The 23,746-nt window shown below is 40.8% G+C and overlaps 1 protein-coding gene across 3 annotated transcripts in view; it reads right to left on the bottom strand.

Moving 5' to 3' along the window:
* The window catches only part of PLEKHH1 (pleckstrin homology, MyTH4 and FERM domain containing H1), a 48,728-nt gene that overhangs the window by 5,650 nt on the left and 19,332 nt on the right, over positions 1-23,746 (bottom strand). For all 3 annotated transcript variants that reach the window (XM_040558312.1, XM_040558310.1, XM_040558311.1), the window contains exons 6-24: positions 23,095-23,176; positions 19,181-20,184; positions 16,667-16,745; positions 15,924-16,012; positions 15,171-15,321; positions 14,018-14,157; positions 13,351-13,461; positions 12,888-12,974; positions 11,669-11,830; positions 10,886-10,966; positions 9,744-9,923; positions 9,504-9,612; positions 8,475-8,587; positions 7,706-7,882; positions 7,370-7,467; positions 4,635-4,812; positions 4,058-4,213; positions 2,055-2,155; positions 417-558 (exon numbers count right to left, since the gene is read on the bottom strand). In XM_040558312.1, the coding sequence (XP_040414246.1) occupies positions 417-558; positions 2,055-2,155; positions 4,058-4,213; positions 4,635-4,812; positions 7,370-7,467; positions 7,706-7,882; positions 8,475-8,587; positions 9,504-9,612; positions 9,744-9,923; positions 10,886-10,966; positions 11,669-11,830; positions 12,888-12,974; positions 13,351-13,461; positions 14,018-14,157; positions 15,171-15,321; positions 15,924-16,012; positions 16,667-16,745; positions 19,181-20,184; positions 23,095-23,176 (3,240 nt within the window). The remainder of the gene's footprint in view (positions 1-416; positions 559-2,054; positions 2,156-4,057; positions 4,214-4,634; positions 4,813-7,369; positions 7,468-7,705; positions 7,883-8,474; positions 8,588-9,503; positions 9,613-9,743; positions 9,924-10,885; positions 10,967-11,668; positions 11,831-12,887; positions 12,975-13,350; positions 13,462-14,017; positions 14,158-15,170; positions 15,322-15,923; positions 16,013-16,666; positions 16,746-19,180; positions 20,185-23,094; positions 23,177-23,746) is intronic.

Below are 23,746 nucleotides of genomic sequence, written 5' to 3'. Positions count from 1 at the left end.
TCTAATGGAAAATCCTACAAAATGCTGTTCCTTGAATAATAAGAGGAGGCTATTGGCAGTGCAATGGTGAAAGCTTTTACTATTAAGCAGACTTCTAATAGGCGATACTATTTCCATATCTTTACTAAGGTACTAATCAGAGCAGTTTTGGGGAGAGTCCAGCCCCATCGTGTTTTCCAATATTTTTCTTCAGAAGGAAAGAAGAGGCTGTTCCACATGAAATTTCCTTACAGCAAGAGGTGTTCTACTGATACAGGCATGCTGGTGTGTTTGGCATGGTACACCTCAGACCGTATGTTTGGTAAGAAATATCACTTTTGATGTAAAAGATAGCTGCTTACTCAAAGACATTCAGCATGCAGCTGAACTCTCTAGAGGACCAAGAAACAATGATTTCTGCCCGTACTTATGCTCACCTGAGCCATCAGAGCAACCATTTCCAGAGCTAATTCCTTATTAACAGGAAACCTTCCACTGGCTATTTCATTGCTGACTTGGAAGGCCAGCAGCAACCGCTCCCGGTCTGTCTCACCCTTGGCTTGGCTCCGAAAATACAGCCTAAAAAGTAGAGGATTATAGGTGATTAGTCTGTCCCCATCAAGCACAGACAGGCAGTATTTAAGAGATGGCCTTCTCTGCTTATCACAGAATACAGAGCTATCTCTGCTGTAAGGCAAGAATTGTACAAACTTCTACATGGTGGCCTTGCAGACTTGTTATTTTTACCAACTCTGTTTTGAGTGTTTACTCTCAAATTGTTATTAAAAAAAATGTTTTAGCCAGAAATAAGGAACCCAATTAGCAGGCTTTATTGCAAAAAGTAAGGCATTCTTGTAAAAACTACTAGAAAGCTTTGGTTTTTCTCTTTACACTCAATTTCTTTGACCTGGTACAGCAAGAAGACTAATGCAGGCTGAAGATACTAGCGCGGGGAACGCTTCCCCGAACCATTCCTCATGCATGCCTATTACAGTCCACACCATCTAATTCAAATATCATTTTAAAGTTACACCTATGATGATATATTCCACAATGCCACACAAGATACTCATTCTAGTGGTTCAGTTAATTATTTTATGTCAATTCAAAACTCACAACACCATATGGACCACAGTGACCTTACACATCTTATCAGAGTCCTTGCCGTTGGAACAGACCAACCTTGGAAAGACCTTATCAAAATATCCTTGCTGTACAGTCTAAGCACATTCCAGTCCAACAAAATAATATTGCAAAGGTTCACTCCTGAAAAAAATACTTTTGAGTCAAAAGCAGTAATTTCTGCTTCAAAGCTCACAGAAACTTATTTTCACCACTACTGTCACCAAAATCTTCATGTGTTCAATGCAAAACTTTGTGGCTTTTTTAAATCTAGGGGGAGGAGGGTTGTTTTGCCTCTAAACAGAATTCACAGGCAGAAAGCCATTACTAGTTCTCATGCACAGCTCTCCATTCACTTTAATTCAGAATTCCTGTCTTTAATATAAATGATGAACTTGTTCCAGTTTTCATTTTATACCTGTGTCTCATACTTTTATCCTCTATTATCTTTCATCATCTAGGTTTAACATTTCTCTCTTTCTTTATAAAGTCTGGGCAGTGCTGCTACATGTCTCCTTTACAGCTCTTGCCATTTAGAGTGTTGTTCTTGTATCCTTTTCAACTCCATAATTCTGCACTTAATTGCAAGTTTCATTTTCACTGGTGATTATTCCCCCAGGTTTCTCTTGCTCTCACCTAACACATGTTATTTAATTACATTTTAGGATCTAGGCAAATGAAATTGTGCCAAGTAGTTAGTTTTTAGCCCATTTTAATTCTGTTCCACTATTGCAAAGTGTTTTGGGTTTTACCTCTAGACCATATACCCTCTTGTATACACATACCACACACAGACAAAAGTCACTGCATCTCATGTGGGATCTGACATCATCTTAGCTAAAATAGTTTTGGCACTGACAGTACTATAAATTACTGGCCATCTACAGAGATATATGTGGTCTACAAGTGTTTAATTAACAGCAGTAGCGAGGCCAACAAAGGAAGCACAATACCTGTTCTTATAGGTCAATTTCACGATTCTTGTGCCACCTTCATATTTCCCAGGGTGCAATTCTTTTAAGGCTTGTTCCCATTTAGAAATGACGTCACAGATCTTTAAAAAAAATATTATGGAGAGAGGAAAGACAAACAGGTGAAACGTAGAGTCAAGGCTTGAGGGGAAAGTGAAAAAAGTACTGTGGAACATAGAAGGTAAAGAAATAGATGGGATCAGCATAAACACAGCCAAAAGTGACAAAATGATTCATTTTTCTGTTACACGGTATATAAAAATTAAAGCTTTGCAACAGAAACCTCCATTGCTAAATCTGCAGAGGGACATCTGTAAGTGAATTCTGGCCTGGTACCAACTCTGTGGTTATGCTTGCATGAGCAAGTCATGTAGCCCAGGAGGAGCAGATCTGCACAGTGAGACAGCTGTTCCTAAGACCTTCAGCCCACACTATGTGAGATTTTCCTTTGGACTAGCTTTAGTCTGATCAAATTGCCCGAAAGCCCATTATGTTGGATCACATCTTCCAGCTCATGTTTCATGTGAAAAAAATCCAGTTCATGCTAAAACACCTCCACAATGTGAACCAAAGCATAGTTAATAGGAACGATTTTTTTGCCTCAGAAGTGCCCTGCTGAGCCTACCGAAAGCAGTAATATATGTTCTGAATGGCAGCTGTATGCATGCTTGGCTAAATTCACATCCCTTGGATGTGAATGTCCAAACTCTGGGAACATTGGGATTTAGATTCCAACTTCATACATCACACATATTATTAGTAACAACATGGTTAACCTCTTTGGTTCCATTCAGATTCTCTAGGTTATTCCAGTTCTTTCACAATTGATCTCATAAAGATCCCTAGTTGTCTTTTGATAGCATCTCAATAAAAGGAATGTAAACGTAAGAAGCTACATGAAATACATAATCAGATATCCTATCTTCTCTTAATAAGCTGTTGAGGTTGCCTTGGCCCGTGAATAATAACCTGTTAATAATGACTAAAAGCAGTGCCTCTGTTTGTCTCAGACTCCTTCATTTACTCTAATATCTCGTCTCCCAAATAGTGGTTCGATTATCAGGAAAGCTCCAGATTATCTGATCTGTAACAGGCCATGAAAGCAAAGTTTATCATTTTAAGCTACTTGTGGTAGCTTCCTCTTCAAACCATCTAATTTAAAGTTATTGGCATCTTCTCCCTGCATTGCCAAATGTGAAATTTTACACTCTGTAAAGGTGAATTTTTATGTCCCTTGCAGATGTCAGGGCCTATTTAAAGTCATCACTGCCACTATTTCTCCATCAGTGCTGTATAATGAATTCCTCTCCCAAGTTAGTACCAAAATTTGATGTGTCTCATTCACGGCCGCTAGTCCACATACTTAAGCCAGTCACCCAGCAGCAGCCTGAGTAAAAATCTCCACTTGAAAGATTCATTAATACTTTAACCGCTTTCCCTTCCTTTTCCTTTGATCTAGGCACTCCTCTCTTTTAAAGTGAAGGCACTCTCAGCAGAGCTTTTTCCCCTAAGAACACTCATCAACAAGAAAAGCCAGCGTTATTTGGAGATAGCAAGGAGAAAGATGCTTCATAATCCAACAGATAAGATTTAAACAGATGTGCCAAGAGATCCACAGCCTAACATAAATTTGTCTCAATCAGGAGTGTCACCCTTGATGTTAGTTGTGATATCTGATCATGCTAGCTAGCTCAGTCATGTTTTATTTTTGTGGTTGAGACAAATTAAACTTTAATATGTGCTAAAATCTGAGTTAGGGCCTTTTTTAAAAAAATTACCAATTTATCACCTGTTAAAACAGAATGTGCTTTGTCTTAACTAGGATCTCGGATGAGATATTAATATCTCATCTCTAAATACTAATCTGGATAGGCAAGACCCACATGCATTTGATCTTTTTCATCAGCATTAAGAAAAATTTAGTAGTCATTTAGCAGCCCTTCAAAGATGTACGCTACATGTAGCAGAGGAAGAAAAAAAATTACCTTCATGTTGCCCTGCAAACAGTGCTCCAAATCCCTGCCAGAAGGATCATCTGTGAACAGAGAAAATCCCATGTGGGATGGTTTTCTCATTCCTGTCTCCTGATTCAGCCGCTGGATGAATTCGTCAACTGTTGAGGAGCCATCAAAACCTACAACCTGTGATGCAATAGGAGCTAATTGAGCATAACTGTCAAAAAGCATGACATTGATGAGTATCACGACTAATGAAGCCTGGTTTTCTACAGAGTGGTGTCTCACAATTTACCATCAGTGACTGCATGTGTATTGTCTCCTTTCACATTGCATTCTTTCTCATGCTGAGACACTTGCAATGTCTCTTCTTTCTCCCCAGCTACCTTTTCTTCCTCTGACTTGTATGGCTGGGACTGGATTCCTTTCATTTTATTAAGAAGAATGGCTAAAATGGCAAGGAGAAGGAATAGTGTCTCTCTCTATATGTCTGATACATATAAACACTATAAACACTATAGTATATTGTGCTACCCGCTCACGTGAAGGAGGCAGGTTAAGGTATAGTCCTCTAGTGCCCAGAAGAAAGGCAGCTGCAGTCACTTACCTGGTAGGTTCCGTTCATAAAGTGCACCGGGATGCTGAAGGGCAGTGAGTGGTGGTAGGGATTTCTCAGCAGGATGGACACGATCTCCATCCGTGACGGCTTGGCTTCCCGCTCGCCAGTCTGCACAGTGCGGTCCACTGATCTCTGGCAGTAGATGGCATACTTGCCTATTTCACTCCTAAGCAACGAGATGGAGATAAGTCACAAACATACGTTTTAAGTATGCCTTGTCCTCATCCATTTCCATGCTGTGACAAAGCATTCCTCCTCAATTTTTTGCTCAAGCAAAGATACATCTCTGTGTAGATATCCTAGTTCATTTCAACAGACTAACAGCTCACGTGAAAAGCTACAAAACAAACCTGAGCTCCACACTTCTGTGAAATTAAGGTAGACTACGAACCCTCTGGGAAGCACAGGAGTATTCCCTGCTCCTGAGTGGACCAGATATAGTACAGGAGTGTCCTCTTCTGTACCCTGTTGCCATCGTAATATCCATTGAAACAAGACCAGGTAGTTTGCCCTCACTGTCATGCCAGAGGAAATTAGTTACTATCATGTCAAGTCCTAATAAGAACTAACCATAGATTTTAATGCATTAGTTTCAGTTACAGGATTATATAAATTGTTTTTATCAATTTACATGGTTATACAAATTACAAGTTCTCACATATGAATCCAATCTACCAGTCAATAGCAACTTTAATTCAAAGCAGGCTCAGATTTGTTCATAGTTCAATACAGTACAGGGACAGTTACTAATATGATTAGTTTACTACATAGTGAAGATATTGCTCCATTGACCAGAAGGATTTAGCCACCTCTAAAGCCAGGCAGGTCAATAACACCTGTAGGAAAAACGTTAACAATGCATATAGTGAATAAGTTCTGAAATTGAACGTAACCCAAGGATTTATAACAATGCTTCCACTTTGTAGGTGAGGAGTGGGGAGGACAATTCCATTGAAGATGCCTTCAGGAGTTCAGTGCTTGATTAAATCTCCAGTTAAATCCCTGCAAGCAACACGGAAGCCGGGAGCTCTGGCTTTTCACTGTAGCAAGATGCTGCTTGCCTCCCCAGTAACATGTTTGAACAATTTTCACAAGGGAGAATCTTGCTTCAATGAGAAGCTGTTGCTTCTGGCTCCCAAATTCTCCCGAAATGATCCTGAGCCCTGCACCTTATAACTAGAACAGTGCCCTGCTTGTGGAGTGTTAGATATATACTTCCATGTCACTTTTCACACACAAAAAAAAAACAAAAACAAAATACCTAGAATGAAGATCTTACTTAAATCTAGATCATAGGCATTATGCAGTGTAAACATCTTAGCATCGTTTGCCGTGCGAAGCAGGGAAAGAATATCTGCATCTAAGTGGTCACGAAACAGCCTTGCTTGCTCCCTGCAGAGAGACTTGCATATCCCTAAAGCCAGACGGCAGGAGTTAATCTAAGTCTCATTTAGTAACTGCTCTAAATTTCATCTGAACTACAGGTGAATATAAGCACAGTTTGCTGCAACTTCTGTATATTTGTTTCTACCCCTAAAAACTGTTGCATTGCTGGATTGTATAAACAGATTTCCTCTTTGCTTCTGTCTGAAGTTATTTGTTGATAAAGGTGCTTCTGGACTAAGAACATGGCAGACAGTTGGCATAGTAATGCTTAAAATTGATGTATTAATTCATTTTCACAGAGCTCAGCACATCCTTATGAAATTGAATAGTCCTTAGGGGTAGTACAGCAGCTCCACTGCTGAGTTGTGTTGGCCGTTTTGGGAGCTAGTAAATGCACAGGGTTGAAGAGAGAGTTCCAGTACTAGCCAGAAGATCCCTAATGTGTTGCCTTAGACAATGGGGAGACAGCCTGAACACTGAGGAGCTGTGTTTTGCACATCTGTGCTTCACTTCTGAGAAGAAATAGCAAATGGGAGGCAGCATGAAAAAAATAAAATAAAATCCACTTGATAGGAGTACACAGATTCCTTTTTCAATAGCAGGACAGTTTTACCTTGAGTTTTGAAGCATACATTGGCTGAGTATTTAAATGAATGTTTGATATGAAACCACTCTTTTTACCTATTTCTGAGTACAGACTGTTCAAACAGACAACTAGAGATCTCTAGCCCTGACCCTGCCAAGGACATAGTCAGACATGCTGAAGATCACATCACCATGGAAACACACAAAGAGCACAGCATGAACACCAAAGAGCATACTGCTGCCACAGTAATCTTGCATTGTTTTCGTAGGGGGGAAAATGTTACCCTGTGTAACACACTGAAGAGGTAACAAAAAAAACAGAATGTATTTCAGGTTTGTTTTTTGTAACTTTTTATGGTGAGTTTTAATCTGCCTGACTTATGCATTGCCAGTATGCCTACTAACCAGACAGCAGAATATAATCACCTAAAATTCATTCTAAATTTAGCCTGTAACTCTATTAATAAAAGAAATTAATTGCACCAGCAAAGAAATAAAAATAATTTTTAAAACTCCCTGGGTAGCTCCAGTTGCATCTGCAAAAAGTTCTGCTGCTAGTTTTGTGAACTAGTTTAATATAAGTGACAAAACGAGTGTGAATGACTGAAGGGGGACAGCTAGATTCCTTTAGGAACCTTCCATCCCCTCCCTCAACTGATTTTTGCAGGTGAGTTACAAACTGGTTTCCATCTATTTCTGTAGTGGATACAGAAGGCAATCAGCTTAGCAAAAGAAAATGTTGCAGTACTTACCTGGGGTCTGCATGGCGCTGGAAGTGCTGTTTGATGTACCAGAGGAAGTGATGTTGTGGCAGGAACAGAGGAGCACATAAAGCCAGGAGTTGCCAGCACTGTGAACATAAAACTGGTCATCATTCGTTCTGTACTTCTTGCCTGTTTTCTTTCATAGAACACTATAACCAAAATGTTGGATGGTGACTAATGCTTCTAGGAGCGACCTTTTATAGAGTCGCACACGGTTCAAGCATTAAGATTCTCCAGCACACCTTTTGCCTCGTTGCTAATTATTAAAAACATGGAATTAAACAGAAAGTATTTACAGAACAGAAGTGACAAAGACGACTTCACCTGAATGACTGAGTGGTTCTGGGGCTGTCGGCAACTTGTCTGTTTAACAAGCTGACAGTAGATTTCATTCTGCAGCTCAGTATGCGTCAAGCAGACCTGCAGTGCTGTCTGGGCAAGTGACACATGGTAATCAACAGAGGATGCTTCCACGGAGACATTGATGAACAGCTGACAGGACTGTAAAATAGGGAAGTTAATCAATGCTGTTAATACAGTGACTCCTCTCTGGTGCTTTCCAGCCCAGGTTCCCAAACACGTTACGGACAATTAATTCTTCTAAATAACCCTGACAGGAGTGTGTGGGGATAAATACTAAAAAGTTATCCCTCCCTTTTTACAGCTGTGGCAACTGGGAAATTTACTTAACCTTCCCCAGCCTGAGGAGCTCACAATCAGTGGAAGAATCAGGAAAATGTGCTTCCTGCTTTCCATGTCTGCCTTTATTTTGCTAAGGCTATCCAGTCTTAGTGTGGATCCTACTGTCAGTTCAGCTGTTAGAGAGGAAAGAGGAAGGTAAGGCTAACTTCAAAGCATACAGCCTTTGTGGGACATTGCTTCTAGCTCCAGATTACCTACAAGGAGAAGTTAAAAACTCCCAAGAATGGGTGACACCTTAGGTTGACAGTTTTATTGTAATTAAACGACCCGGCAGGCCTGTCTAAAGCAACCAATGGTGACAGTAAGTGTTGTGACTAACAACAATATGACCAATGTTTTTGCCCCAACAACTGAGCAAAGTAGCTGAAAACTGTGTAATGTCTCTAAGTACCTTGAAAAGTTTCAGAGCTTCAGTCTGCAGAGCCTCAGATGGGAGGGTGGTGAGGGATGTGTGCAACCCATCCTTACTGTAGCACAACATAGGATGTTTCCACAGAGGAGAATCTGAAGCAGCAGAGAGGCAAAAACATGCACTGTCAGAAACAGAAGATACCTAACAGTCCCCATGTTGAAAAAGAGCCTTGCTGAACTGGCAGAGCACCCTGGGAAGCTGCACTGCCCCATTCCATATTTATTTTTGGAGCCACTGATCTTATCAATGCCTGCCGTGAACAAGGGGTCACCAGCAGCATTAATCAGCAGCAGAAAGGACTTCCATCCACAACCCTGCTGTCAGAACTTCTCATCAGCTGGATTCTGGTGAGAAACTGCTCAGCTGTGTATTCAAATGAGACATACGCTCTGCCAAGGCAGCCACACGCTATGGGGAACTTTGTTAACACAAATTACTACTGTACTCTAAGTAAGGTTTGCAGTCAGGTGTAGGAATGTGTGTGTGCAGGGAAGAGTATTAAGTACAAATGCACGTGTTAATACACATTTGAGAACATGGTGCACAAACATATGTAAATGAGTGAATAGCAAAGATGATGGGGAGCAGACAAGTATGGACGTATGTGTGAGGGTTTATGCATGTGGACAGAGGAACAAATGTGAAGGCAAGTGTCAGTGTGTGCACTCAAAAGAAAGCACGTTTGTACAGTCAAGATTCCCACAAAAGGAAAATCAGGACCAACAATTACAGGAAAAATTAAAGCTCCACTTCTTAATTTTAATTAATGTTACAGAAGATTCAGATGCTTTGATAAACAACATAACAATGTGACAGATTTGTCTGATTTCACTACAATGCCCATACCCTCTCAAGCTGTTACTGTGGAAGTAGGGGTGAAATGCAGCACATCGTGCTGTTCTACTGAGAATCCCCTTTCCTCACTTTTGGCTGGATTAAAATGGAGGATTGAAATTATCCCTCCTTACGCTTTGCGACCATGAAAAACAGTTTGTGGTTTCTACTTACTAGGGTCTCCCTCTGCATCCAACAGTTTTCCAATGAGTTGTTCGTATGATGTTCCCACTGTGGCATTACTGCTACCAGCTGCTACTGTCAGATGGTACAGCCAGGTATTCTAGGCATAAGGATGAAAACAGCGTGGGTCAACTTGGATCTTGTTTTCTACAAACACTTTCAGCCTATATTCCCCATTTGTTGGCTGATCCCCAAAAGACTCTTGCTCTCCAAAAGGACTGCCATTTTTACCTTCTCATGTTTTGTGCGAATGAGTAAGTATGTGGGACTCTGGTCTTGTGGGTGAATCACCAAAGTGCAGTGGGATGAGAGAAGTCCTCCACCAGTGGCTTCATAATCTTCATCAGAGTCACAGGAACGGTCCACTTCTTCCACCTTGGACTCACGCAAAGGCAGATGTCCTAAGGGACACTAGAAGGAGGAAGCAAGCTAGGTAAGTATAGTTAATATATAAATATGGACAGGAACACTGGGATAGAAAACCCCGTTCAAAATGTTAGCAGTTCTGTAAAACGTAAGGAACTAACTATAATTCACTGCCTAGCTAATATAATTATATCCTCTTATATCATTTCTATAGAACCTTCTCCAAGTAAAGTACTTTAAAACTCTGATACTACCACATTTCTTGCAGGGGCATCTACAGGTCAGACTGAGAACATGCAAATAAAAAATATGATCTTTTCCATAAATCATTGCTCTCCTCTCATTATAGTTATTGGTTGTGTTTACATCATTGACTTTCCAATGTAGGATGTGTTTTCTGATGGTCAACTGTTCAGTATCTTGAGCTACTGGATCCTGACCCTGGTCTTATTTTCTACTGGAAAATAAGTACTTTTAAAATTACATAAAGAGGTAGATTGAGACACAGAGGGTATCTGCTGTGCTAGCTCTGAAGGTCAATTCCAAATATGAGTCACAGTATTCCTTGATACGCTAAAACATGTGTTTAGACAAAATAATGGAACACTGGGCCAAGCTTCCAGAAATGGAAGAACTGATTAAGAACTTCCTCTTTCCATATTGTTGTTGCTCCTTCTTTTCATGACAGTATGCAGAATATACTGGCTACTGTATAAAACAGCCTGCGCTAAAGCTTTCACAAGGCCAAATGTAGGTAGTGAGAAACAAGATACATACTGATCTCAGAAAGAGCAGTCACTTGCCTTTTAAGTCTTTTGTAATTTTATTTTATTTTTTTAGCTATTTCAGAAATAATATATTCTTCTCATGGATAAGAGGCTATTAGAAAGGGATAAATAAAGCCAAGGAATATTTTGAAGCAGTAGAGACAGAAGCAGTAAAAGGAAAGAAAGTTTCATAAGAAATGGGAATGAAGGGTTCAAGAACAAGAAGGGAAAATGAATTACCTTATCCTCATGATTTCGATAGTAGTAAAAAGTTTTTCCAATCAGTGCACACCAGACCAGCTTAGAGTGACCATGCTTGACCTATACAGAAGACAGAGAAATACATACTGTTTTTAACATCAGCAGTACTGCTGGCACAACTTTCTAGAATTTCTATTTTCAATTCAATTCTGTTACAATCTTGCATATATTATTTGTTCTACGTAAATATAAGCTCCTCTCAAAACATACAGGGCCCCATTTTCAAAAGCAGGTAGGTACATCCCATCTAAGTAGATGGGACATAGGTGCTTGTGGAAGATAATGTATGGAAATGGCATAAAGCAGATTAATTTCCAGCCACTGTACTTTATACACTTGCAGTCTGTTATTATGGAAATAAATGCTTTGTTAGAACATATAAGCCATTTCTTTGAAACTGTCCTATATCAACAAGTTCAGATCAGGTAAATGTGACACTTTTCCTGGGTTTTGTTTGTTTAAACTCTGAAGCGTTGTGAGTTCTGTTGAAGAAAAGCCTACAGACACTATATATGTTACTACTCACTATTTGACAAAGTCAGTATCTCTCAGTAGCCTTGTTTGTCCTATTCCTTATCACTTATACAAACCTTCCTCTCTGACATGCAGAGGAATACTGTCATATTACTGCCACTTTCTTGTCACATTCTTCTAGGGGGTATTGAAATACTAATTTATTGCTGACGTTTACTGTGCAAACCAAGAGGTTGGTACACTGTCAATACTGAGGTAAACTGAATAAAGTCAAAAGCAGTATTTTACCTTGGTGAGCCAGCCTTTCACAGTAGGTTTAGCATCACTATGAGGAACACCAACAGGACTGGTCACTTGCACTCTAAGGATGCTCTGTAGGACATGAATCCATTCCTCCAGGATGTTGGGAGAGTCTGCTGTCAGGAAGTAGGTTCTCTTCTCTGTCATGAGCTGGAAGGAAAAGTAGTGAGGAAGTACAAATCTGCATACCTACACATTTTTTTTTCAGTCGCTGAGTCTCATTATCCCATACAGACTATTTTTTTGGTGGTTGAGGAGAGATTTTTTTATAAGAAAAAAGCTGTTAATTCTCAATGCTCAAATGAAAGATCTGGAACTCATATAGATGACACAAATTCCCATGAGCTTTCTTGGGCATTGCGGCTCTCTCATACTGTCTTGTTTCTCAGTGCTGCTGCTAATTTTTTCATTTTAAAGGTGGCTGCATAAATATTTTTTGCGTCCTTCACATTGTATTGCCTTTTGCCTTAAATAGTTAGTTACTCTTTGAGAGGCAAGACACTGAATTTAAGAGTATTGAGCCTTAGCGACTTTGATTTCATAAAGGCAGAAGGTAGCCCACAGACCAGGCCATGTGCCTTTCAGAGTATGACAGAAACTTCAATGACTCCTTTACAATGTCCTTTAACAATAATGACTTAAAAGCCCAGTGATGAGAGCTAACTTTTAATGCTTTGGAAACTGAATTATAATAGCAATGCAAAGCTTTAGATTTTTCTTCAGATCATCCAGACGGAATCATAGAATGGTTTGGGTTGGAAGGGATCTTTAAAGATCATCTAGTCAACCCCCCCCTGCCATGGCAGGGACATCTTTCACTAGATAACACATGCAAAGTCAGGCTGGAGATCTTGTGAGAGGAGTGTCTCAGAGAAGATCCTATGTATGCTCTAGCTCTAGGTCTTCTAAGAATGACTTTTCTCACAGATTTCAAGCTCTCAGTGTCAACTGCAAAAAGAAAGTGCTACAGTTTAAAACAAAATAAAAATAAATGAGAATTTCTTTCAATGTCAAAAAGCTGTATTTTGGTTACAATTTCCCCATTATTTATAAAGCTAACTGCCTGGCTGTTGCCAACAAATACTGGAGGCAGATAAAGTTAGCTCTTATCAGTTGAGATGTACAGTGCTACTCTGCCTGAAATAAGCTTTCAATCACCCAGCCATCAAGCGTGTGGTTACCTGCAGGATGAAAAAGCAATGCTTACCTGGAATGTTTGGGACCCTTCACCTCTGACAATTTGGCATGAGGAATTCAGCTCCATCTGCCCTTGTGGTTTGCGGATAACATCGCTCTGGGGAAAGAAAAGCCAACAGCTCTTTCAGTAGGAAGAAATTACATGAGTCTCAGAGTACCTAACTGCAACATTAACTAAATAAATAAATGTGCATATTTATGTCATCTGTACAAAGTTAACCAGTAGGTGTCAAACTTCTGCCTTTGTGAACAACCATTCAACTCCTGGAAACTGCCACCACAAAAAGCTTCACTGCCTGAGCACAGGATCCATGGTTGAGCCTGTGGGTCAGACACAAAACTCTGACAGGGCATTTTGGGGAAAGCTTGTCCATGGCTGCCCAATCTGCCAGTGCTACCAATCTGGAACTCATTCTGCAGCCAGCCTTCCTCCTGAGCCTTCACATAGGAGTAAACATATCTCAGTGACTCACCGGAGACTTGTAGTACATGATTTGTCCATTTCTTAAAACAAACCATCGTCTCTTCCACATCTTCACCTGACTGCCCATTTTCAGCAAGTAACCTGATTTCTCCATGGATTCCTGGAGGGCAAAGAGCAAGGTGGGGTTATCTTGCACCTCTCACACTTCCATGCAAATAACAGTATGAAATTGAGCTCAGACATCTGCTGTATCTCTGTCAGGTTTCTCTTTACATCGTCAGATGGGATAAGCATTCATCCAAGGTCAGCGCTCTTTGCTCAATTTGAAGAAAGTCCTAGACTTTCTAAGCAGCTGTAAACACTGCGTGAAGAAGGCACTATCCTTTCTTCCGCTTTCCTCTGAATTTCCAAACTTGTTTTGTCACAAAAGTATAAGGCCATCATTAAAGGAGAGCATGACCACAGGAAAACAGTACAGGTTGTCAGGAAAGAATACAGCCCTCAATGCTTGTGCTTTTATCTGACCGTGTAACAGAAGTTGCACCTTCTTCTGAAGCCTAAGGTGGCATCTTTTGTTACAAACCAGCCAGACCAACAGTCCAGTATACTATACTATCATTTTGCGTCAGAGAACTCAATATATTGTAGATATGCTTTTCTCTTTCATGGCCAAGGCCCTGTTTGTACCCCCTCACAACTGACGTAGCAAGACTTACAGTGCAGATTCCACCATCAGTGGAATAGGAAGATGTCCGCTGTAGCTTATGTTCTGGCTCTGAATAGTCCCCATCCAAGGAGTAGGCATCAGGAGGGATGGCATAGTCACTCTCAGAGCTCAGTGAGGACATAGAAACACCTGTTCAAAATAAAAGAAATAATTAGAATCATAGCTAAGCAGAAGTAGGCTTGGGTGTAACTTGCACCTGGATAATGAGCACTCTGAAAATGTTTTTAAGTTCACCATTAAGGCTCCTTTGCTCAGGAGGAATACATCAGATCAGACTTTGGAAACTCACATTACACTAATCAAACTTCTGAGACTTTTTTTTCCTAGGAAGACAAGCAGTGAGAAAGTTCTGGATACTAACAGTGAAATAAATCTGCTGTTGAATAAATAGAGATAAAAATCAACAGACTTCTTATCTAAAGCATAGACATCATGTTTTCAGTCTGGAAACATACATTATAAAGCCTCAATCCTCTCCCATTCAAACCAAAGGCTCTATCACCAGCAAGGGGGCTTTGCTTTTTATGAATCTTCCACCACTGGTAGGCATTGCCCACACATCAACCTATGCATCACAACAAAAATTAAACTACATTTAGTGAGGTTATATCTTATTGATTGCCAATTGTAATGAGTATTCCACTCTAGGACCCAGTTTGACCTTCCCAGAAATCAAGGGAAACTGTCCTAGCTAGGACCCAAATTACTTGATGCCTCTCAAAGACTGGAAAAATTTGCTTACTGGTCAAGGAATTATCAGTCAGTGATAGAGACAAAAACAAAAACAAAACAAAACAAAAAAAACCCCACTATTTTCTTTAATGTGTCAATATTGGCTTGCTCGCAAGAAGTCATAGAAAAGGTATTGATGGTTCACTCAATGTATGATTAATTCGGAAAATAATCCTTCCCACAATCTTAGCTTAGCAATTGTCTGTATGGAAAACTACCAGCAGCAAAATCCATCTAAAAGGACAGGTTTCTACTAAAGCTATTGATGCCTGCATGTATGCTGTGTCAAGTTGTTAGCATCACCAAGGCAGTGCATTTGCCTGCTTGTCACTGATGACACTGTTCAGGACACCTTGCCTCATCTGGGGGGACAGCATTCATGCAGCACAGTAGCAAGACTCCCACTTTACCTCTTTTCACTGCACGAGGGCTGCCTGGCATGCTAGCTTTCCTGTTTTCAGATCCAGCAGTAGAATTCCTGAAGCTGGCATGGGAGCCACAGTCGTCATCAGAGCCTGAAGACTCATCTAAGAAAGGCACGTTGCTGATCTGTGTGGCTTTCTGGAAAACAGAAAATTTGTAAGGAAAGAGTTTCTCCAGGACCATCTCTTCTCATAAGGAGACAGCAATCAAAGCAGGCCCTTGCTTTTCACATTGCTTTGACCACTGCTGTCCCAGGGCTCCTTATTTCCTCCCCTTCTAGTCTGTGAACTTCCAAGCTGGACTCTCTAGTCCCATCTGTTTGGGTCTCCTTTGATTATACCCTCTTATTGTTCCACAAACCTAATTCTTCCCCTTGAGCTCTCAAGATTCCTCTTCCATTTCATTCTATAGACTACATCCACCATCAGCCCTAGGCTTCTACAGCTTCATGATGCATACTGCAGCTTCCCGGACCAAAACTTGCCGCAGTGTTGTGTATTTCTAATGATTTTATGACTAGATTTTATGATTTTTTTTTTTTTTGATTTTATTATTATTTTTTAATGATTTTATATCTAGACTTTAATGATCTGCTGCGCCTTCTGCATTCCTTTGGTCTCCAGTCCTTCCTAGCATTCTCTTTCTTTCCTTCTCTGCACAGCTTCACCCCATTCTCTCTCAAATTAGTGGTAGCCCTGGCCCATGCTTTTCATAAGAGGAAAAGTGAGATAGCTCCTTACCCCCTTCAGCGTAGTGTAGACTGGCACTGCCATGTTTCTGTGGATGAGACCGGTAAATGGCCCAGAAGCTGAACGTGAGAAATTTGAAACTGGGAAAATTCAGTGAGAGAGCAAGAGAACAAACAATACAATCTGGTGAAAAGAAGCAGGTTTTAATGGAGAGGTCCATGTATGTGTGTACCTCATGTAGACTTTAGAATACAATGGAAGAAGACTGCCATCCTGGACAGTGTGGCCCCAGAAAGGCTAGCAGATGTGTTATTAATTACATACAACTACCAGAAGCAGCTGCAATGTTCTCTTCATTTAGCTGGTTACACTTCTTACACACCCCATGCTCCCCATGGTATGATTGCAGACCATGTCCAAACAGGTAAAAGCCATCATGGGCAATCTGTTCCCACCCTCACTGGGACCCATTTCATGGCTACTTTCCTCTTCCACATTGGTTCACTAACAGGGGAAAGTAATGGTGAAATCACAAGGCTAAAAGCAGGTCACAACCATGCTGGGGCAGAACAGTTTCAACGAAGTGAGGAAGGAGATAACAGAGCCCCCTGAAGATGTTACTGAACGTGGGGCACAAAGAGCCCAGCACCAGCCATCCCCAGGATCACATATACCTTCTGCCCTTCCTTTCTCTATCATGGCTACCTGTGAAATCAAATTTACTTTGAAAACAGACAGATGCTCAGGTCCCATACTGTCACCCCCTTTAAAGATGGATTTTATCTTGAACTTACAGCAGCTGGAAGCATCGTTCACAGCGGCTGCTTCAGACAGCCTCATGCCAGACTTGGCCATATCATAGATTCGACTTTCCTGGAACAATAATACCATGAACAGCAATGGTCAGTCAAAAACACCATTCCTGCAGGAAAAAAATGCTCATGTCACAGAATCACATAACCCTTTGGGGCAAGAAGGAATGTCCCTCTAAGAAAACTTGCTCCATTTCACCAGATGTTGGGTAAATGACCATTAGTGGAAACGTGCATGTGCATGTGATTCCCTGAATCACATCAGACTTGGTTTAGAAGTGCTACAGATGACACCCAGACTGGGACGCCTACATGCAATTGCCAATAAATAACTGCATCACAACATATAAAAGGTATTTTTTCCTCTTTTATGACCAATGCATTAAAATGAATCAAGAACAGCCCTAAAAAAGAACAAATTATTGAGTCACCACCTGCAAAGGGGTCCCATTCTCTGATAAGGGAATGAAAGAAAGACCTGGAATGTTCTTGATAAGCTTGTGTCTCGGTTATAACAACACATGGAGCTTTCAGTACAAAGGATCTCCAAGTGCTTCACAAATTAAAAAAATTCCAAGGGGGGGACTCAAACCTGTAACCAAGTACAATGTTCTAAAACATCAACCAGCCTAAAATGGATAAAATCAAAGCTAGAAGTCTGAATCCTCTTGCTGTTCCTTAAAGCATACAATCACTATTGGGTAGCATGCCTAATACATATATGCCAACGTACCCGAAGACTGCAAAGCCGTACCCGAAGCTGTACCCGAAGACTGCACACCAAAAAAAGAAGTAACAGAATTCGTATTTTCTGTATACTTATGCAATGTGATTTAGCCTCTAATGAAATGTGTGCAGTTTTTTTTCCCCAGATACTTCCTATTCAGGGCACAAAATGGATATTTCTTACTAATTAATCTATTATTTAATATTCTATTAATACTTAGATACACTCATCTGACTGTGGCCTGAAATCAAAACAATGGATTTTCTCATAAGCTTTCCTGTGGTGTTCCTGAGTATAATATTGTAATGCTTCACAAACATTAATCGCAGATTTTACAGAAACGCTGGGAGGGACGTTGATGTGTGTTATCTCTAAGAAATACGGGTATCTCTTAGATATCTAAGAGGAATTCAGAACTAGGTTCTTTCAAGTACCCACTGTCTTTGGAGTACCTATTCTGAGATGTCCATGACCTGACTTTCTGAGAATTTAGCATCATATAACATTGTCTGCAATGAAAACTACTGAATACAGTTACAGCAGATAGACTGTTCAGCATTTCTCTAATCAAACTTAATTGCCAGTCTCCAGTTGGACATTCCGAAAGCATGCGTGTGGGTAGCTAGCAATCACCTGTGAAAAATTTAGCTTAAGGGACTGGAAAAACCTTACATGGGAACTCTAGATTAGAGAAAGGGACAGAAGCCAATCTCAGATTTATTTCCCTTCTTTCAAATGAGTGCATTGCCCATGACACCTTTCTGACTTCTGCAACAAATAAAATATCTTGAAAACTGCAGTTTCTTCACTACACTGTCCAGCTTCATTCTCAACACAGCTCCATACAATGGACTGAATAACAAGAGATTCCTTCAGAAAACCAGCTATGATTATACTGGGGTTTAGACTGGTATCATAAAGGACACATCCAAAGATCACAAATTAAGTTTTTGTATTAAAAAAAAAACAACACACATAATAAAACATGACGATTAACACAGTGCTTGACTTTGCACCTTCAATAAACCACTTGTTTGTCTATGCCTTTAAAAAAGCAAACTGAAAAAAAAAAACTGATTTATCTCCTGGGATACTGTATTGATTTTCACCAAGTTTTATCAGTTGGATTGACACATTAGCAAAAATACAGCCATCTGAACTAAGAGGTAACTGAAGGTGACAATAACAGACTTCTCTCTCACATAAAATAAGCAATAGGACATGTATACTCAACTTTACCAACTGTTTTCATTAAATTTTCCTGATAGCAAAAGAATACCATGAGACAGGAATGCTGACATCTAGTCCACATATCTGTTCTTGTATTTACAGCTTCTTCTGACCCTGAACGTACCTGGTCTAGTCCATTCACTTGCACTTAAACCTTTTTTTCTTTCTCTTTTTTTTTTTTAAATCTTAAACACATAACAACAGAACTAAGGATGGACTTTTGATGACCCATAAGGACCAGCCACAATGCAGCATCTATTGATTTTTGTTTTACTTGTTTCTTGAGTACTATATGTGTATATATATATATATATATATATATATATATATACATATTTTAATAAAGGGAAGAGAAACAATAAAATTGTCAGTGGAAGTAGCATGTCCCATCCTTGGAACTGCCAGACTAGGTGGTTTGGAAATGTGATTTATGTCACAAGGAAATGATTGTTTGAGACCAAAAGCTGTTCTAGGCTAACTACTGGGCACTACTCAAAGATGAACAGCAACTCTCAGACTGGTGTCCTTGCGTTTCTTACCCATGACGGGAATCTGTGCAGCGGTGGTGTGGGAGGTTTACCTCCTGGATCAAGTATGCCAGCCTCAGAACTCACAGCTTCTCTCTTTGCAGTTAAGTGCTTGATCTCATACATTCCAGCTTCTTCCCTCACCAGGCCACCTTCCGTCTCCATCTTATCCTGCACCCTATAATCATCAATGTCTGTTTCCTCCACTGGCCCATGGCAGACTGGGAAGTCTGTTATGGGCTGGAAGGTGCTAGCCTCTAAGTTCATTACACGATGGAAAGAACCAGCACCTGACTGTGGTTGGCTGTAATGTCTCTTGGCTAGTTGGATACTATCTCTTGGTGCATTGGGAGTCCGTGTTTTTGGAAAGGTCATACTACTTCCAAGGGCACATTCCCGCCCTGGACAGATGGAACCTGCTGTAACAGCCGACGTTGACACGGCCAGGGGTGGCCCAGCAGTCTGGAGGGGGCCCTCAAGCATGCTCATTATTTCTCCTGAGGAAGTGGAATCCAGGTGGTGGGAACGGAACCTGGCACTCAGGTCATCAGAGGAGCCAACTCCATCCAAAGACGTTTGTTGCAAGGTGCTCACAGTGCGATGGTTTCCCTCTAATGAAGACCGGAAAGTCAAAGCCTCAAGGATTTTTGTGGGCTCAGCTGGAGGGTCCAGAGACACAGGATCAGAGCACCCTAACCTGTGTTCAGAGCTTATGGTTGAAAATATGTCTTTCTCTGCAGAGAGGTTCCAGCTTGATGGGTCAGACATGAGCTTCAGTGTGTTCTGAGAAAGCAGAGATTTATCCCCTCCATCCTCAGTGAAGGTGTCATTGGCAAGGACGATGCTTGTTGTAGAGAAGACACGTTTGGTAGGTCTTGTTTGACATACCTGCCTGAAACCAGGTGCGAGAAGCATAGATGTCTGGTCTATCTTCTCAGGTAAAGAAGCCTGTGGTGCTCTGGACTTCAGAGAATTACAGCTCCAAAGAGATTTAAAGGGAGAAATGCTGGTCATACCTACAATGGAGGAGAATATATGGTTAGGGCATTCAAATTCTTTATTGTCTAAAATGTTGCTTGCTAGCGTAAATTGTGTCAGCTGTATTTCAATAGCAGCCATAACTGGACAGGCTGTAGGAGGACCTTGGCCTCACTGTGACTACTGCCATCTCTCTTCTATTCTGTGGGGTCAGCTATAACAAAAGTGTTGGATATTTAGAATTGGAAATGGTACAGAAAAGATTTATAGGAAACGATTAATAACTGTTAAATTAATCTCACAAAAGTGGAATTAAGGGGTACCTTATGAAATTATCAGGCGATGTGTTTGAAATTTGAAGAAGTAAGGTGATGGTGTGGGTGTGGTGTTTTTTTTCCTTTTTTTTTCTTTTCCCCAAACATGGAAATGCAATGTTGCAGTGTCCAAAAGGTTGGCCAGAAAAAGTAAGGCAGAGTTTCTGACCTATGAAGTTCCTAACAAACCGACAGCAGAAGCTGGAAGGGTACATGAGAGACGGACAGCTCTACTGGCAGTGCTTTCTACATTCCTTCCTGCAGCTTCCCCAACGAACCGAAAGACAGGATACTGGCCTAGGCAAGCTTTCAGTCTAGCCCAGTACAGCAGTCCTTTTATTCCCAACTACAACCATGTCTCCTCCCTTAAGACAGCCATAAGAAGGACGTGCACCTATCTACACAATACTTTGTCAGAAACCACCTAAGTAACCAGCACGCTGCTTAGCACGGATCCTTTGACTTCAATTCTCCTGTTCAGTTCTACTGAATAGGAACTTTAGGGTATAAGAAAGCGTGGATAAAACTTGGAGTAGCAGAGGATATTACTGATCAGCGAAGCCTATGCTGAAGCCTTGCACTTTGTCCATGCTTCTTGTCCACCATGGCAAACTCCTGTGGTATCCCACAGGAGATTATAAACTCAGGCCTTTATTTCCTAGCACTACGCTTAGCCAAGAAGGCCACAATTAACCTTGTGGTAGGTTCAGTCTTGCTTCTGTACAGTTGGGATAGGGACAAGAAACCTCAGGGATTAGCCACATCTGCAGTCCCATCTCAGTACCACAGCACATCTGTGCCAAAACTCCTGCAAGGCTGAAAGAAGATTGGGAAGCAAAGCTCCGTGAATCTCTCTGGGCCGGACACACCAGCATCTTACTTCTGTTATCTGGAAATGGGAAGTAGTCTAGAACTTTGTCATTTTAATCTGTGGTTGTGAAAAAGCCTCATTATGTTTCTTCACGTCTAATCTTCTCAAGTACCCTTTTCTAGATTAGCTAGATTTCCAGTGTTTGCTACTTAAGTATGCGTATGACCTCCGGCAGGATGGTGTATGGTCACTGATCACTTCATGATTTTCACTTACCTTGGCATTTATATGTTATCTTATTGAAAAGCAACAACTCATAACACGCTTTGGAATTCACAAAAAGCTGTGCAGAGTCACACTCACCATACATGATTGAAAATGCTGCCTGAAAATCAAACTCTACAGGTATTGTTAAGAGGAAGTAGAAACAAATTGAAGACACAAAGTAACAGAGGAAAGGACAAACAGCACAATAAATTACTGTTGATTGTGGAGAATTAAACCCATTTCTGGAAATACAGCTGAGAAAAACCATCAGAGCTGTTGTGACCTTGGCACCCCCCAAGGCACAAGAAACTGGATGCTACCTTAGCTATTCCTAACAGACAGGCCTGGCACACACTCTCCCCTGCCTCTGAGGCAAATCATTAGTCTAGACTGGAAAAAGGCCATTCATTTTAATTTTAAATATTACTGATATATTTGCAGCTTCCTGGATGTGACAGGAGATTAAGCAGAAGAAGCTCTTATTATTAGCGTGGCAAGCAAAAAGATTTGTCCCTCTGCAGGGGCCTCTGGATTTAGCCTGGCATAGTGAGAAAAAGTGGGATAAGAGGGCAGGGTAGAACTGTTCATTGCCCAGAGCACTGGGCTACAGGGAACACTTAATACCAGATTATTAACGCAGCTTACCAGCCATTCTCTTTTTGTAAACAGTCAGAGTCAGAGGGGATGAGAAAAACCTATTCAATAAAGTATTTAGCTAGAAACATGGTGGGATTTAGGAGGAATTTTGCCCTATTCCCTTGTTGTGGATTGATGGGAATGCCAGAAAGAGACATCTGCAGCAAAGAAACGCCCCTTGCTTGCATGTCCAGTGAAGTTTTGGAAACTAGCTCACCTTAAGTGACCAAACCAACCCCATTAAGAAACAAAACAAACAAACAAAAAAAAACAGGAAGAAAATGGTAAAGAGAATTTCCTCTTTAAAATATGTTGCGATGAAAGGTGCTGATTTCAAGCCCTGAAGACCAAAGTTCCCCATCTGTTGTCCCACAAGAACCACAAAAGCACTAGCAATGTAAGCTGCTTTTTCCACCCCAACCTGACAGCATGGAAGAACCTAGCTTTGAAAGGCACACCAGGCAGCTGCTGCCTTGGCCTACTCAGTACTCAGTTACTCAATTCACATGCCAGCAGAAGTGGCAGAGCTGTGGGAATGAGGATACTTCACGTGTGGAGGTGAAGTGAAATACCTCAGGGACTTATATCCCACACCACTGAAGTGAACAGAGAGCTTTCCTATGGATTTCAGTGAGTGCTTTTAATTCAGGAGCTCGCTGGCTTATTTTAGTGGCAAAACCAGATTCTCAAAACAGGGGCCTATGTTCAGTCCCAGATGGGAAATCAATGAAGAGCTTTTAAGGCAGCTAAGCAATGTTATTCCCGTCTTAAACGCAGACCCACTGAGAAACAGAACAATTATACAGCTTGCTCACCGTCACAAGTGCTCATTTCTGACAAAGTTAAGAATACAACCCGGGAATGCTGCCTTCCACTCTTGTGCTGGTTACTAGGCTACAATGCCAGGTGAATGCATTTACCTTGCAGTGTATCCTGAAGGGCTTCAATTTGCTCCGTCAGCCTCTGATTACAGTTTTTCAGGTGGTAGTTTTCTAGCTCAAGCTGTGAAACAACAATAACAAAAACTGAAAAATTATGCATAAATGTGTATGCACTTGTGTTCCTCTACACAAAGCAAGTCTTCAACTTTACGTACATTCAAGTGTCTGAACAGAAAAAGGAAAAAAAAAAAAGTGTGAATTCTACCCATCACCTTGAAATCCTTCTCCTCAGCAGCTCCACTTTGCTGTGCTTTCTTAAATAGCCTCTGTATATGCCATTTGAAGTTCTCAGATAGATCTTAATTTTTTTGCCTGCTATTGTTTATCACTTACCCTTGTTCCAGAAATAACTGTTAGGACAATCAAATAACTACTACCCAGTAGCAGAATTTTCCCTCTCCCCCTATATGTGTAAAACAAGATCCCCCCGATTTAGGGGATCAAACAGAAAAACATTATGGATGCATTTATATCTGCAATTAGTTCATGAGTGATTTTTTCCAAATTTTCCTTATATCTTTGTTTGAAGTGTCCCAACATACAATCAAACACAGCAATGGTGCACCCGAAGAGGCTTCCCTTTGATGGAATCAAGGCTGAAATTGCACTCATGGTGCCATCTAGGGCAACC

Source organism: Cygnus olor, chromosome 5 (assembly GCF_009769625.2).
Source record: "Cygnus olor isolate bCygOlo1 chromosome 5, bCygOlo1.pri.v2, whole genome shotgun sequence".
NCBI classification, from domain to species: domain Eukaryota; kingdom Metazoa; phylum Chordata; class Aves; order Anseriformes; family Anatidae; genus Cygnus; species Cygnus olor.
Note: the sequence above shows the minus strand (reverse complement) of the source record. Positions and strands in the feature narration are given on the sequence as shown.